This window comes from Artemia franciscana, chromosome 19 (assembly GCF_032884065.1).
Source record: "Artemia franciscana chromosome 19, ASM3288406v1, whole genome shotgun sequence".
In the NCBI taxonomy this organism is placed as follows: domain Eukaryota; kingdom Metazoa; phylum Arthropoda; class Branchiopoda; order Anostraca; family Artemiidae; genus Artemia; species Artemia franciscana.
In genome coordinates, this window is record NC_088881.1 from 2,162,825 (window position 1) to 2,178,408 (window position 15,584).

Here is a 15,584-nt window from a genome sequence, read left to right on the forward strand (position 1 = left end):
ATGTGTGATGCCTTGCGACTGAGACAGTACTGCAACAAGTACTCCAAATTTTTACTTAAGTATTAAGTACTTTTTTTTTTACTTAAGTGTCAAGTGATAAGTACTCTCCAAATTCTTACTTAAAGCATCAAGTACTTGCCAAAATTTTACTTAAGTAGTACTTCAAGTACCTATTCCATGTATTTTTACATAGCTTATATATATATATATATATATATATATATATATATATTTCTGATATCGGGCCCATGGTACCTTTTTGTTAAAGCCATTCTGAAGGCTTCTTAGTCCTTTCCCTTGCCTATAAAATATTCCCCCCCCCCATTCCTCTTCCAGAAATCATAATCAAGAACCAGACTTTCCATTTTATCATTTTTAACCATTTCCCTCATTTGGCTGGCACACAGCCACCGAAGTCCAAAAAATAATCTGAACCGATTTTCAACGTAACGGCTTGAAAGGAAAAGACTATCAAAACAATTAAGTGCAATCAAAAAACTCCTGATTGGATTAACTGGATTCCTGACAGGATTAACACAGTACCCAAAGAGTTGAACCTCTGGCGATTAGTCTTCAGTCAAAGCTGGCATGTTTGAAGAAATATAGGGTTATTTTGAAACGTGTGGCAATGATGAAAAAAAAATAGGGAAATCGGAAAACAAACTTTGGATTGGCTTTAAAACAGATGAAGGATAATAAAGTAGTTCATTTACTGATTCAATAAGTAAAAACTTAAATTTAAAAGTAGGGAGTCAAGTGAGACAGCTGCAGACTTTTTCAACAAGAGAAATCAAAGCTCAATAAAAAGGAGCAGCAAAAATCCACACTTTCGGCAGCTAGCTAAAGGTCACTGGCTGTTGGGGTGCCGAAAGAAAAGAACAGTATGAAAATGAAGTCTTGATTCATACTTCGATGACATGTCTCGCCGTCGGCGCCTTTGCAAAAAAACTGCCTCAAGTTTTCAAGTCAAATTTCAAACGCGCTATGAATATGTAAGGCATCTACCGTCCGTAAGGCGGGAGAACCGCTGGTCGAATCTAGATGAAAATTGCACCATAAGTACCCAGTACCAAGAGACACATCGAGTTCGAACGTGAAGACCTTAGCTCAAATAGAACAAGGGGGAGGGGCTTTAATTGCTAGAAAAAGGCTGAGTTTTTCGTTTAATTCTGTCTGAGAGAGAGAGAAAGAGACTTTTATTTTAAAAACGGCTTTCACAGCGCGTGGCGCCGAATTAGTGCTTTAAGTGAGGTAAAACCGTCATTAGTGGTTACGTCAGGTAACATCAGGTACGAATTAGTGGTCACGTCAGGTATTACCGTCAGATAAAACTTGTCAAAAAAAAGCTAGAAACACAGACACACAGTGTTTGACAGACACTTGTTAGATTAAAAAACCGATCATCAACTAAAAAAACTGAGTCAATACAACAAATTCACAATACAACAAATAAGACAACCAGTTATAAAGAGTGCTGGGTGTGTTCTATACATATATATATATATTTATTCTGTTTTCATTCACACAAAATTTTTTGAACATTATCCCAAAGTGTTTCTTTTGAGTATATTTTTGTAATAATTCAAACTGAAAATTACCAGAGATTACTACTGAAGAATTAATGAAACCCAAGATAAACGGAAATAAGGTATCAAGTTTAAAGATAACAGATACTGATAAATCCTAAAACGAGTTGTAATTAAAACGAATATTCAAATCAAACTTAAAACAAACAGAAACTACTACAAAACAAACAGGATTAAGGCTACTGCCCCCCCCCCTCTCAATGACCAATAACCATTGAAAAAAAAATATTAATTAAATCTTGAATTGCTGAGGTTTCAGGGAAATAAAATCATTATATAATATACATTTAATTTACCTTCATTAGTTTTCTCTAGTCGTCTTCTTTGTTAAAGTGAGTTTATGTAATTTTTCGTTTATTTAAAAAAAAATTAAGCACACTGTTAAAAATATATGCAGTTTTCCCGAAAATGCAAACGAAGCAATAGAATTTAGAAGGTCAAAGATTATTGGAAGGGGGGTTGCATAGGGCAAAGTTCTATTCGTAGTAATTTCTTGGTATTTTAAGTTCGACTTGAGTATTCATTGTAGTTTCTACATGTTTTAGGATTTATGAATTCATTCATCTATATCGGTATCTATTATTTTTCTGTTGGATATGGTCATTTATCTTGATTTCCGTGTATTTTGGGTTTTATTAATTTTCTGTAGTATTTTTCTTGTCGTTTCAAATTTGAGTTATTATACGACTTCATTTCTGATCCTCTTAGCTTTTTATATGGGTCATGAATTTATTTTTGGATTTTTGTTGTGTTTTTTAAATTGATATAACTAAAAATTCAGTGTAAAAATAACGGCAGATTGGACATTTGGAGTGAGTTTTCATATTTGGACCGAAATTTAAAGTATATTCCAGTATTTAGGACATAAAAAGAACAAGATAAAAACTACAAATCTTCCTATAATGAGCCAAATTTTCTTATGGCCTTGGTAGCAAGACTTGAAGAAAATTCCTTCAACTCACGGTTTATAAAAATAATCTTAAATATTTGCTGAGGTAAAGTTATCATATGCGGTAAAGAAAAGAATAAATAACGACTGAGTGTATTATTTCCCCAGTTTTCAGTTTGCAAAATTCGGAACAAATTCGGTGTTGTGGTTTTTCAATACTATCATAGATCCATGAAATTCGAATCTTTTGTTAATACATGACTTTGTGAGGTCGTTTTGCGAAAGAGGGGAATTACGCCAAAGGTCGCTTTGTAATCCTTTAAATTCCAAATAATTTGTCGCTTCTCTGCATAATGAGTAATATACAAGATGGAAATTCTTTTTCTTCTTAAAAAAGCACCTAGAATCCTAAAATGGCCCCTTTCGGCTTCCAACTGCACTTTTTCACTCATTGTTCACATTTTCACAACCGTAAAGCCATTTAAAAAAATACAATTTCAATTACAGTCAAATACATATTACAGGATTTGATTGACTTGTGGAAAATGTATGTACTTAAGCTGCCTGTTCCCAGCAGTTCAAGGCCTACAGGTTGGCTGGTACCGATACGGCTCTTCCTGCTCGCTGAAGCTCTTTTCTGCACAAGTTTACAAAATACGAAAAAAAGTAAAGTCCCTCAAAGCACATCTAAATTCAGTGGTGGATCCAGGATTTTGTTTAGGGGGGGGGCGCATAATAGGCTGCTAGAATATACTTGCGAACAAATAAATGCCTGCAATTTAAGGGGAACCTCGACAATTGTGTGACGTAGGTAGGTAGTGGAAATAGTCGTAAATTTAATCAAAACTCTGGTGAGAGTTAAACTTCTAATAAATCTGTTGTGATTTACCACAAAATAGTAAGTTATAAAAACTATCCTGCCATCTATAAAAAAAATTATAATAAATATTTTCGGCGTAACTTTTTGCCTTTACACTTCTGACCACTATAGCAAGTGAGTTAAGCTTTTTATTGTCAAAAAAACTGGCCTTGAACCATCTTTTGGGGTCATGCACGCTTTGTGACAATTTGTATAGGTTAAACCATTTAGCATGTCGCTTAACTTTGTGGCATCGCTTAGTAACTATGACAGTAATGAAGGGTAGGAAATGAGGATAAAGATACAACTTATATGTTCGTAAAAGATATATTAAAAATTAAATACTAGTTCTTTTAGGAATGTAACAAGAAAAAGAGAACGAAGAGATAGAAATGCATAGAAGATATTTAAAACGAGGGTTTTAAGTGTAGGCAATAAAGCATTAACTAATCACTGTTTCTTTTTAAAAATATTGTTTTAGTAAACAGTGTCAACTTTGATGAAATCTCAAAATTTACTACTCAAAATGTTACTTATCATAACAACGTAGTATATATTTCCGCGTTTTGAAATTTTCAGATATTCATTTCAGACGTTTAAATCTCAATACGTCTGTTGAGCACAATGTAAAAGAATTGTCCTGTAAAAATTTTGATTTATAAACAACTAATCATGGAGATATGATTGGATGGCATGTATCAAATTAAGCATAAAAATTCTCAGCGTATTTATAGCAGTTTAGACAATTTTATGGACAAATATTTGTAATCCCTATACAAAACATAACTATATTTTGTGACTTGTTGGTATTAAGAAGGTAAGAAACTTCGAAGTAATATTGTAGTAGTATTTCCTTTCCTTGGTTAACTCAATTTGTATGAATTTCCATTTTTTATCAACTTTTATTAGCAAATGTTTGGAAAAAAAATCGATAAAAAAAAACAAAAAAAACTCATAGTTATTTGCCTTCTTTTATAAATAATTTTTCGAAAATTCATTTTTCTTAAATGATTATTCCAACCTTGGAAGGAGTATTTTGACTCATATACATAGTTTTGAGTATATACTTATACGAACTTTTATTTAAGTTCTAAAGAGTTTTGCCTTTATTTTAATGTTTTATGATGAACAGATTAGGTGATATGTTGTATGATACAGAGCTATAATTAGATTAAAATAGGCAGTAAAGCGGCCACCATTTTCTCACCAAAATCCAAAACTTAAATTAATAATTTCAACACTTCTCATTCTTACTTTCTATTATACAAATCCCCTAAAAAACAACAATGTTGTAAAAACCACCCTGCTTTGCAAAAAATCAAACCAAAAAAAAAAAAAACACATAGCCAAAAAAGGCAATGATGTCGGTTTCTTCACCTTAGTGTCATAGCAAGACTCGAAAACAATTTTTTGACAGTAAAAAGAAGACGATATTTTGCTTTTCAGTCCCGTTGTGACAGCTCAATTCTTAAAAACTATTTCGACAGCCTAAAGAAGTTAGGATTTTAATATTTTCCCCCCTTGTTATTACGAAACGAAGATTTTCGCCTTCCAGTTGGCTTTTTTTGTAATACGGACAGATTCCCTTAATAAACCTAAATTTAATTAAATACATTAGGCAGTATGTGGCATTAGTAAAATCAAAAAGAGACCGCACAAAGTGACTAAAACCTTGTTTCAAGCTTGTTTGCAAGAACAAACGGTTTTAATAATTAAAAACTCAACCATTAAAAACCAATTACAAAAAAAAACTTTTGTCCCAAACCAGAGCAAGCGGTGTCAACCACTTATTCACCACCACGTCAAGGGGAGTGAACCCCCCATCCGCTGGATTTGCCACTGTCTAAATTTGTTAACACATCAATTGCCTTTATTTAAAAGAAATTGATAATCCTTAATCCCAAGTCTAAAATTCCGAAACTAGAACTCATAATTGAATGAACAAAGGAGTGACAAATTGTGGCTCATGACGAGGAATAGATCATAAAAGTAAATAAATTTGATAGATGTATAAAAGCAAAATAAAAGCTTTAAAGGGGAAAATTTTTATTACTGTGAGCCATTTAAAATAAGTTATTGAGCTATTCTGTAGGAAATCAAGAGCAAGCGCGAGAATCAGCTCTTTAAGAAAATCTTAGGAAACTTCTTGGTTCAGGCCCCCCTCCCCTCTCGAATACAGCATTTCTACTCTGTTTGTAAGCTCCTACTCCCATTTTCTGGTTAGAAATCAATGTCAATAGGGTTTTACTTAGCATGCTTAGCACACCAAAATCAACAAGTCACTTCAAAAACATAAGACTAAATATAAACAGACCGGCGGCGTGCCAGGGGGCCACCAAAATATTTGTTCTTGCCACCCGTCTTAAATATTTGTCATTTCCCATGATGGAGAGCTGTTGCTTGTCGCGCATAAATATGTTGCTTGTTATGTAATAAACCACTTGGAACATCCAATAAAATTAATGATATTTTAACGAGAGAAAATCCAAAAAGACTACGCTTCATATTTTAAAATTATATCTTGGATCTTTGTATTCAAATTGGGAAAAATTCACTATTGAGTATTGGACTCTTAAATTCTACAAATCTTTCAAAGCATACAATATTTTAAGGGAGAACGATCCACCAGTTCAAGACCCGAGAAACATAACTGTTAGAGCCAATTCTTCTATTTACTTCTGAGAGATACAACTTGTAATAGCCTTCTAACCCTATGAGTAATCGCAGCTCTTAACATCACTAAATTGTAAACTTGGGAGGTGTAAGCTATGCATTCGCCAACTTCATGGTAGTTGCAGAACTATCTGTGTTTAATACCTCTGAACGGTTCCCACACGTAGCCTGTCAGAACGATTTCATGGATACTATGAACTAGATACTATACTCCATAATTGGCCTCACTAATGCTCTGTGTAACGTTTTACCCTTAGTTCCCACTGCTGCGTCAATCCCGACACGATTTTTCGACTGGCGGAAGAGACGTACGACAGAATCGGATGGAGGTTCACAATGAAACGCAGACCTTTGCGACGCTGCGACAAACTCTAGCCTTAAGTTGCCACTGCTGCGTCAATCCCGATTTTCAACTGGATTCTCAAGGTAAAGTAGGGGTAAAATTTTACTTTAGCTACTTTTGGCTATCTCTGAAAGAGGTTAGGTTCGGCTAAAGCTGTGCGCTTGAACTTGCGAATTCTATGTTTCAAAATGTGGAATCGAGAATTCGCACTTTTTGATATGAGCGCTGCATGTTGATCAAAGGCCTTTTTTCGCGTCAACCAAAGAGACTGTTTGAGCTCAACCACTCGGTGTGGTTGAGCTCAACCGCTGTTTTTGCGTGAAACAGTGACAAACCAGGTTGTCATGAAAAGTGATTTTGCGTGAAACAATTGACTGGTTGAACTCTAATTTAACCAGAACTGTCATTGTTTTTAACCGTAGGGTTCTACCATTCATAATTGTTGGTTGACCTTTTCAGGCGTAGATTTCGAAAAGAAGAATTCGTAGGCTCTAAATAAGTCTATAGCCTATAAAATAAGAATTATAAGCTGACAAATAGAATTCTAGCCACGCAAAAGTAAGGTTTAATTTTGTTTTTTTCGTATTAGGGCTATTTGGATAAATGTTGGGTTATATCTTGCAATTTGATTCACATAGGCCTTAAGACAGGAAGTCAAGAGTTTGAATATGCTTTTGAAAACTTATGAAGATACTTGGAAATCTTTGTTTCATCCTTTTGATGCCCTAGGCTTGACCTTAGCTTGGTAATTTGGCTTCAGAGATAAAACCTTGATGAAGCAAGACCCTAGTGGTTATAAAGCATTGTTAATCCAATTACTATTCTTACTAGATGCTTCAAGATGTGTTGCATCTTTGTCAGAACTCTTTACATTTCAGCCTTACCCTATAGGGCCATGGATAAATTTTCAGGTCAAACTCTAGTTTGGCTACTGTTTGCTATCTTAGAAATGGGTTAAGTCAGGAAAATAGAACTTCCAGTAATGAATCCAAAGCAAAAAATACATAAAATGCTAGTTTAGCTAATTTTCATTATCTTGGAAAGGGAGTAGGTTACAAGAATGAAACTCAGTAATTAATCCAGGGTCAAAAACACTCTGGGAAGGTACTGCCAGGCTTCTATGTCAACCCTTTTCTGATTTTTTAAGTCTTAGATAATTGCTTACTCAAAAGGTCTATACCTATACTATTGAAATTTTGACAAAACAAGATTTACCTTAATTTTTAATTATCAGTTTCTTTTACTCTGGCTTTAGCTCTTAAAATGCAATTCCTTTTATTTGAGTAGCATTTTAAGCCATATCAATATTTTTTTTTCAAAATTTAGGAAATGTCTTTGCATATCTTTAAAACCTTATAAAGTGGATTGAGGAAAGCTATGAAACAGTTTCTTTGTACTCCATGTAAGCAGACCTTCCCAGAACATACTTTAGCCTTTAGACCCATCCCTGAAAGTTTTTTTTCAATATCACCCCCTGGTGCTCTTTTACACATTGTATAAATTGTGAAGAAATGCCTGCCCCCTTGCTAAAAGTCTTAGAAGTATCTTATATCAAAATACACCTGATACAGTTTAATTTTTTTGAGATGACACAGAATAGCATTAAAGCTGAGTATTTGCTTTGCAAGAAATGTGTCCCTTCTGTTGTAAAGCATTTTGGATAGACACTAATCTAACCATGGACGTATTGCTGTTGCAAATGGTTTTGCTTAAAATGGTTTGGAAAACAAATAGCAAATGTAAATTTGCTTTTTTATCATTATTTAAGACTAGAATATCACAAAGCTATGCAATCACATTGCTTGTTGTATCTTAAGTAAATACAATCCTGATGGAGTTTTGTCGATACCTGTCTTAAAATTAATTTGTCTAAATAAAATATATTGTTTATGGGACAGTAGAGAAAATGGCAACAACCATGAATTGAGTTTTTTCAATATTTCTTTTTTCAAATAATAGTTTTCTGGTCACATTTGTGTTCCTTACTAAGTTGTTGGCACTCTGGTTTGGGAATCCTTTGTCCAAGGGGTACATGTTTAATTCCTGGCATTGCTAGTGTATTTGGTTTTTACCAGCTAAGTATTCACCATGCTAGTTTGCATCTTAAGTAAAGCAATCCCTGCTGGAGCTTTGTTGACACCTGCCTTACAATAACTTGTCTAAGTAAAATGCAATGTGTATTGAAGATTAGTGAAAATGGCTGTAAATCCATCTTGTTTTTTTTCAATATTTTTTTTTTTTTAATAGTTGTTCTACTCTGGTCGTAATAATGTTCTTGGCTAAGTGGAAAGCACTCTTAGTAAGAAATCCTTTGTCCATGGGGTACAGGTTTGATTCCTAGTATTGCCTGTTTATTTGTTTTAAATGGGGGTCAGTGATGTTAGACAGATCTAAACCAGCTCTAAATAGGCAAATGGAGAAATATGCAAAAGGTAAGCAGGGAGGGTGTACAAAAGCACAAGATTTCTGGCCCCCAGCCCTTAATTGCAATTCTTGGCCAAAGGGTCACAAAGTGGAAATTAGCACTGCCGGTTTAGACCTTGATGTGTCAGTGCTGCCATACTTACTTACTTGCATATTGGTGTTGAGTTTGCCCACATTTTATCTTCATTACTATCTAAAATCATTTAGACATTCAGCAAACTGTCTCAAAGCACAATTAGTATTGAATAGCTTTTGGGCCTTACTGACTTTCCCTTTATAGCAAAGGTTTATTGTTGTGTATAATGTAGATATTTTAAAGTAATCAATCACTAAGAAGTCCCTTTTAGTTTTATCAAGTTTTTGAGTAATAAACCTTTTTAATTACCTTAAAATATTTATTCAGGTCCTTTACTATTGGCTGCCCTTTATATTACAATAATGATTGGAATATATTGTGGTAACTCTAAAAATTTGGATAATCCAACCTATTTTACCATCTTAAGGTTGTTTACAAAGGTGTATAAAATATTTAAGTACTGACTTAGCTACAGAAAACTTCTAGATATAATAAAATGTAAGCAAGATGGCTCTTACTTTGACCATATCTATGGAAGCACTAATGAGAGAGTGGGTCATTTGATGTATTTGTAGGATTGAGTGAGATGAGAAATGAAGTGTAGGCTTGATGAGAGATGGCTGGTGAATGTGATGAGGGATGAATGCTTTGCAAGATTTTAAAATTTTGGACAATTTCCATGTTGACAGTAGAGTGCAGAAGTAAAATTTTGTAATTTTTTTTTCTTTGTTTCTGTTATGTTAGACAATGTTGAATATTCTAAAGTGAAGTTTCTTTTTTGTTTGGAATTGTGATGGCCCTAGGGCTTTAGTGCAATACAAATTACTAATGTTTATTCACTTTCTTTAAACAAACACAAGGTCTATGTCTCCTAGCTTTAACAAAGTCAAATGTAATTTTAAGACCAGGGATTTCAAAGTAGGTCAAATGAACTTCTGGTAAAAATGAGCAATTTCTGAAACATCTAGATTAAAAAAAGTCTTTTAGACAACAAAGAAGACAGTTGAATAAAGAAAAGTACCTTATATCATAATTGCTGTGCACCCTTAAGATAGAAATGAACAAAGCTTCAATTAAGATTCTGTTTTGTTTAAACAGACAGAAGGGACAAACCTCCAAGCTTTGACAAATACAATCTCACTTTGTGGCTCCTATCTTTTCAAAGGGGACTTTCTTTGGATTTTTTCTATCCAACTAAAACTGAAAAGGACAGCATGATATACAAGTGACCTTCCAATTACCCTACATAGCAAGAGAAAATCATTAAGTTAGGCTATGCTTTATCTCAATCCCCCTCCCAATGTGCAGAAATATGGCTCAAATTTCATATTTTCAATGCATTTAACCTCCTGTCACCTGTTTTTCTAGTTATTGTTTGTCACATTTGTTTAATTTACAGCTACATGGGATGAAGTTAGAGAGACAGATTGACAAAAGAAAAGTACCTTATATCATAATTGCTGTGCACCCTTAAGATAGAAATGAACAAAGCTTCAATTAAGATTCTGTTTTGTTTAAACAGACAGAAGGGACAAACCTCCAAGCTTTGACAAATACAATCTCACTTTGTGGCTCCTATCTTTTCAAAGGGGACTTTCTTTGGATTTTTTCTATCCAACTAAAACTAAAAAGGACAGCATGATATACAAGTGACCTTCCAATTACCCTACATAGCAAGAGAAAATCATTAAGTTAGGCTATGCTTTATCTCAATCCCCCTCCCAATGTGCAGAAATATGGCTCAAATTTCATATTTTCAATGCATTTAACCTCCTGTCACCTGGTTTTCTAGTTATTGTTTGTCACATTTGTTTAATTTACAGCTACATGGGATGAAGTTAGAGAGACAGATTGACAAAACAAATGAAAAATAGGAAATTTCAGCAATACATTTTTATATTGGGAGGATGGAGGGGTAAAGTAGAGCAAAGTTGAATATAAAATGTGTTACCAGCTATTATTCTAAAAATTATGAAGCATGAATTTTTTTTTTTATTATGTTTCTTTCTCTTCAGGTCATTCTCTAGGGCTTTACCAAATCAAACATTCTATGCCCAGAAAAATTAGCAACAAGGTAGAGTCTATATACAAAGGCTTATGTTATTTAACTATGAATATGGAATTTATATGGCAATCAGGAACTGGATACAGGCTAAAGCAAGTAAAAAAGAAAGAATAAACTTCCCTAGTTAGCTCAGGAGACTTTTAATAGATTACTCTTCAGATAATTGCCTATGATACATAATTTAAATATTTACCCCTGTACAGTAGGGCGTTAAAACAATCTATCACAATGTAAGATACAGTATATTTAAATATGATGCTGATTTACAAATTCCAGGATTCTTTGTTGTAGTTTTCATAATTTTGTTGATAAAGTTTTATATATTCATCATATTTTATTTTATGTCATTAACATTAGCCAAACTAAACTTCTCAATAGAACTTGAATGTGGTGGCTATAATGCACAAGTACTGCAAAAATCTTACAACACATTATGTGTTATGGTAACTGATCAGTGAGAAAAAAACTATTTTCCTAGTTTAGCTTAAATTGTTATATTTTTGTGCTTTTCAGAAATATTTTGTTAATTTTAGGCAGCTGTCCCTCTTCAAAAAATTCTTAAACATTTGCTGGTTTATACTTAACTAGTATTCTACTGAAAACAAAAATTAATATATATTTTGTATTGAAGAAATATAAAGTCCTTTGGATTTTTTTTTTATTAAGATTAAGCAGTTTGCTATTTTCTTTTGTTAGGCTAAGCCTGTAATAGTGCTTTATTGTGAAGAGTCAAAATTTGTAGGGATTGCAAAGGCTAGCCTGAACAATATGTTATTACAAATTATTAGGTTAAAATTCTGTTTGGTAAAATTCTAGTTTAGATAAATTTGTATTATCTTGAAAAAGGTTTAGGTTAGGAAAATGAAACTTTTAGGGATGGGTCTAGAGACTAAACTATATCATGGGAAAGTATTTTGGAGCATCTAACTCTACTCTTTCTCTCTCTTAAAAATGTTTGCCTTAAATTACCTTAAATCACATTGTCTAATGAAATAAGGATTAAATCCTGTAGAATTGCTGGTTAGTGATGATGACAGTTGGGAATCTCAATATTTGGTCCACACCCTTAAAAATGCTTGTGTTATAAAAGTGAAACCCTTGCAAAATAAATCTTCTACTTAAATGACAAGAAAAAAGCGTTTTTAGTGTCATAACTTTGCTCAATTTCAATTTATGAAGTTTCCAAGATTTGGAAACTTTCAGGATATACATTTCCCTATATTTAAATACGAAACACTGACATGGCTTAAAATTCTACTCAAATAACAAGAATTGCATTTTCAGAGCTAAAACCAGAGAAACAGAAACTGCTTGCTGAAAATCAAGGTAAGATGTTGTTTTACCAAAATTTTAATAGTTACAGACCAGTCCAGTATGCGAAATTCCCAGATTTAAAAACAGAAGAGGGTTATCACATAAGCTTAGCAATAGCTTCTCAGAGTATGTTTTTAGCTATGGATTAATCACTGAAAGTTTCATTTACCTAACATAACCCCAATCAAAGATAGCAAAAAGTAGCTAAACTGGAATTTGACTGGAAATTTAATCTATAGCCTGGTAGGCTAGTAGAATTCCAAATCAAAACAAAAAGAAGTCAAACTAGAATTTTATCCTCCTTTTAGGGTAGCTCAACAAAGCTAAAGTCTTATCATTTAGGACTTTTTTATAGATAATTTTGGTTTTACAGTATGAATACAACATTTTCCAATATATTACCTGAACAATTTAACCAAAGATTCCACTAATTCAGACCCTTCCTATCTCTTCAAATATACCAGAGAGTATGCTAGATCATTTTTCAATTCTCTCTGACCTCAAACTAATGTGAAATATGTCAAATCCGGAGGAAATTAAGCCAGTGCTAAATCATTTAATTATAATAGAATGACAGTCTTAACACTATACGGATGTTTTATGTTTGAAATATTTTGCCTTAACCGACAAGTAAAAAGAGTGTTTTCGCGAACCAATTTTGTTTGAGCTCAACCATATGTAATTTTTTTCCGCTTTTGCGTTAAACATACAAGCTGGTTAAACCAAAGCTGTCATTGGTTAAACCAGCTGGTTGACGCGAAAAAAGGCCTCAAAGAATTTGCACCAAACTGATGCATTCCTAATCAGCTAGAAAAAATCAAACCGTTCAAAATTTTTGAGACTATTTAATAGTAAGAAATTACTTCCTTTTCAGCCACTTATTTCTATTGTTTAAATAGCTAAAATTTGAAATTAGCTATTTTAGTAGTGTCAGTCCTAATTTGATTGTGTATCTTTTATTGCTTGTACTCCTTTTAAGTATCAACTAGTGTCTTGATAGAAAGCTCCATGCAATGTGTGGTTTAACGTGCTTTGTACTGGCTCACAGGGATGCCTGATCGATTTAGACTATATGTTGTACCCTTTGAAGGTTGGGAAATTTACAAATTCAGTACAAACAGTTGGGTGTAATTATCTAAGTTGTCCCAGAACAGGGATGTAATTTGCTATGGTACAGGTGGGTTACTACACCTCACAGACCTTGGTTTGCCCTACCCCTGACTAATTTCCCCCCCAGCTGAAATTTGTTTGAAAATCTTGTTGAAACTAAAAAAAGCCTGCATAATTCAGGCATCAACAGAATCCAATCAGTTTTCTTTAGCATTGGCCTATATTTACCTGTATATTACCTTAAATTGCAGCTTAGAGCAATCTAAGGATTTTTTTATTGTAGAAACTCTAGAGTTGATAATGTATAACACATAGCCTAGTTGAATATATACACTTGACTAGTGGTTTGATGTTGATGATTTGAGTGCTTCCCAGTTATACTTCCATTCTTTTGTTGACCGTTTATTATTCAGGTGGTTCTTAAAGCTATTTGTGGTTTGGGCAGCAATGGTATCTTGCAGTAATTTGTTCTAGAAGTTAGCAACATGGTTGGTAAGAAAATGGGCAAGTTGGTGCTTTGAGGATAAATTCTGGGATAACTGCAAGCTATGTCCCCCTGTACAAGAGTCCTGAGGCACAAGAGGAAAGTGATCAGGAAGAGCCTTTGAATTAATAAGTTTATGAACCAGAATGGCATCACCCTGTCTTCTTCTATAAACCAGAGTTGAGAGTTTCAGCTTGCATAGCCTTGTAGGATAAGGGAGTTCATGCAGTCCTCTCACTGTCTTAGTGGCTCTTCTCTGGACATTCTTGGGAATTGTCACATCTTTTTTGAAAAAGGGGGATGCATGGACCATGCCTGTCTCAAGCCTTGGCCAAACAAGTCCTTTATACAAAAGGCTCAGAATTTTAGGAGAACAGGAGAAAATTGTTCTTTTCATGATCCCTAGTGATGAGCTAGCTGATGCTGCTGCCTTATTTGTATGAGTGCTAAATTTAAGATGATTGTCAACAATTACTCCTATGTCAAATTCCTCCAACACTGGAGAAAAGGACTGACTGTAAAGAGAGTAAGTTGTATTGATATTCCTGTGTCCAAAGTGTAAAACATGGCATTTTGACACATTGAAAGTGGGTAGCCAAGATTTTGCCCACATGCTAAGGAGATCAAGATCTTTCTGAAGTTGGGAAGTATCCTCAAGAGTTCTAGCTAGACCAATTATCTTGGAATCATCAGCATATAGTATCATCCTGCTTTTAAGCACTAGAGGAGTATTGTTTATGAAAATATTGAACATGGTGAGGCCAAACACACTGCCCTGTGGAACCCCACTGATAACAACCTGAGAGGAGGATAGGATTGGCACTTCTTAATTATTAACCTAAAAGTAACAATTTGATTGACACATCCTCTACCTTTTCTGAAACCACCCTATTATTAATGGAACTGAATCCAGCCCTATTCCATATAGACCTACATAATTATGTAAATGCATAGAGTAGAAACTCATCAGAAGGAGAAATTCAAAAAAAAAATAGAGAGGCATTTTGAAGTTACTAAGTTTATGTGGTTTTTATGGCACTTGGTTTTACCAAGTAATATATAGCTATTGTAAATTCTATTGATTTGTCTGTCTGTCCTGGTTTTGCTAGTTTAGGCACTTCCAGATAGACTAGGACAATGAAATTTGGCAGGCATATCAGGGATCAGACCATATTAAATTAGAAGTAGTTGTTTCCCTGATTTGATCATCTGGAGGGGGGGGGAGGTTAATTTGGAAAAATTAGAAAAAATGAGGTATTTTTAAATTATGAATGGGTGATTGGATCTTAATGAAATTTGAAATTAAAAAGGATATCATGTCTCAGAGCTCTTACTTTAAATAGTGACCAGATCCAGTGATGTTGGAGGGGGGGACCTAAAATCTTGGAAAATGCTTGGAGTGGAGGGATTAGGACGAAACTTGGTGGGAACAATAAGGACAAATCTTAGATACATGATTGACATAACCAGAACAGATCCACTCTCCTTGGGGGGAGCTGGGGAGGAGGAGGGTTAATTCTGAAAAATTAGAAAAAAGAGGAATTCTTAACTTGCAAAGGAATGATTGGATCTTTATGAAACTCCATATTTAGAAGGACCTTGTAACTAAGATGTCTTATTTTAGATCCTGAACAGATCCAGTCTCATTGGGGGAGGGGGGCTGGAAATATTGGAAAATGCTTACAGTAGAGAAATCAGGATGGAACTTGGTGAGAAGAATAAGCACAATTCCAAGATACATCACTGACATAACCAGACTGG

The 15,584-nt window shown here is 33.9% G+C and overlaps 1 protein-coding gene across 1 annotated transcript in view; it reads left to right on the forward strand.

Annotated features, from left to right (window-relative positions):
* Positions 1–13,264: 13,264 nt before the first annotated feature.
* LOC136039161 (ubiquitin domain-containing protein UBFD1-like) overlaps positions 13,265–15,584 on the forward strand; it is a gene marked incomplete at its 3' end in the record, with an annotated part of 31,545 nt that continues 29,225 nt past the window's right edge. Inside the window, 1 exon segment of the mRNA XM_065722667.1 lies at positions 13,265–13,319. Coding sequence (XP_065578739.1) covers positions 13,280–13,319 — 40 coding nt within the window.